Here is a 1,132-nt window from a genome sequence, read left to right as displayed (position 1 = left end):
AGCCAGGCTTACAAATTCAATTTGGGTTTATAAAAATGCCTAACTATTACATAAGAATATTTGTTTTTTTATGCTGATTGTGGAACATTTCTAATCAAATGAAGGTGGATCTGTTGATGGGATATCTTGAGAAGGAAAACTCGCCTGGAGTACGCCAAGCAGTGTTGGGAGAACTGGGTTATCTAGCAGAAGCAGCACCTCATGCATGGTCAGCAGAAAATGTTGAAATACTGGTTGAGTTCACTAGATCATCACAGCATAATGCTGCCATGACAACAACAGCTCTCTCTGTTTTGGCATCTTTAACTGCTGCTCCTGCATTACCACGTATAACTTTGACTCCAGGTAAAGATGAGACCATATATATATTTACATAAGCTTGATTATGATTGTTTATTGCAGTTGACTTTTCACATACTTCAAACAATTTTATAATTTTTACAGACTGTTCACTTGTGGATTTGTGCAGAGAATGTGTTTATGATGGGAATATCCAGGTTGCTTGCAGAGCCATACAGCTCTTTACTAACATTGCTATATACATGTAAGTATGAATTTGGTATCACTATAAAGTTATTAGCATCTGCATAAACTTCATACCAATATCTGTATGTATGTAACACAGGGTAATAGAGTAAACACTGCTTTGTAATATAAGAATTGGAACATCTCTCATAGGCATGAAGAGCAGAACACAAGAGGGTATGTGAGGAGCACATTGTGCAGCCCTTAGTCTCCTTCAAAGTGTGGTGTGTGCTGTGCAACCTGACGATAATAATGTAGCTAATTCCGAAGAATTTATTCCCGCTGGTCTTCGAACATGCTTGGTGAGTTTAAAAGTATTGTTATTATCAATAAAACAAAATAAAACAGTTGCAGTCTTAAGATTATCATTTTGAGAGAGCCTTTCTCATTAGGAAACATTGTAATTGTTTGGGGAATACAAAACATGCTTCCACCTACCAATCTTGAAAATACAACTCTGTCTTCCTATGGTTCCAAAAATTTTGTTTTTCTTTTTGCTCTTTTCTTTTTATATAAATGAGGCCCCTCGCAAAATATATTCTGTCGAATACAAACTACAAAAGTAGTTGCAGAAATCATTGAAAATATTGATCAGTGTTTTTTTTTT

At 35.4% G+C, this 1,132-nt stretch overlaps 1 protein-coding gene across 1 annotated transcript in view; it reads left to right on the top strand.

Moving 5' to 3' along the window:
- Positions 1–1,132, top strand: part of LOC119592039 (integrator complex subunit 7-like) — a gene marked incomplete at its 3' end in the record, with an annotated part of 57,154 nt that overhangs the window by 3,669 nt on the left and 52,353 nt on the right. Inside the window, 4 exon segments of the mRNA XM_037940834.1 lie at positions 151–345; positions 445–544; positions 679–711; positions 713–827. Of these exon segments, the coding sequence (XP_037796762.1) occupies positions 151–345; positions 445–544; positions 679–711; positions 713–827 (443 nt within the window).

This window comes from Penaeus monodon, chromosome 29, assembly GCF_015228065.2.
Source record: "Penaeus monodon isolate SGIC_2016 chromosome 29, NSTDA_Pmon_1, whole genome shotgun sequence".
In the NCBI taxonomy this organism is placed as follows: Eukaryota; Metazoa; Arthropoda; class Malacostraca; order Decapoda; family Penaeidae; genus Penaeus; species Penaeus monodon.
This window is presented reverse-complemented; position numbering and strand designations above follow the sequence as displayed.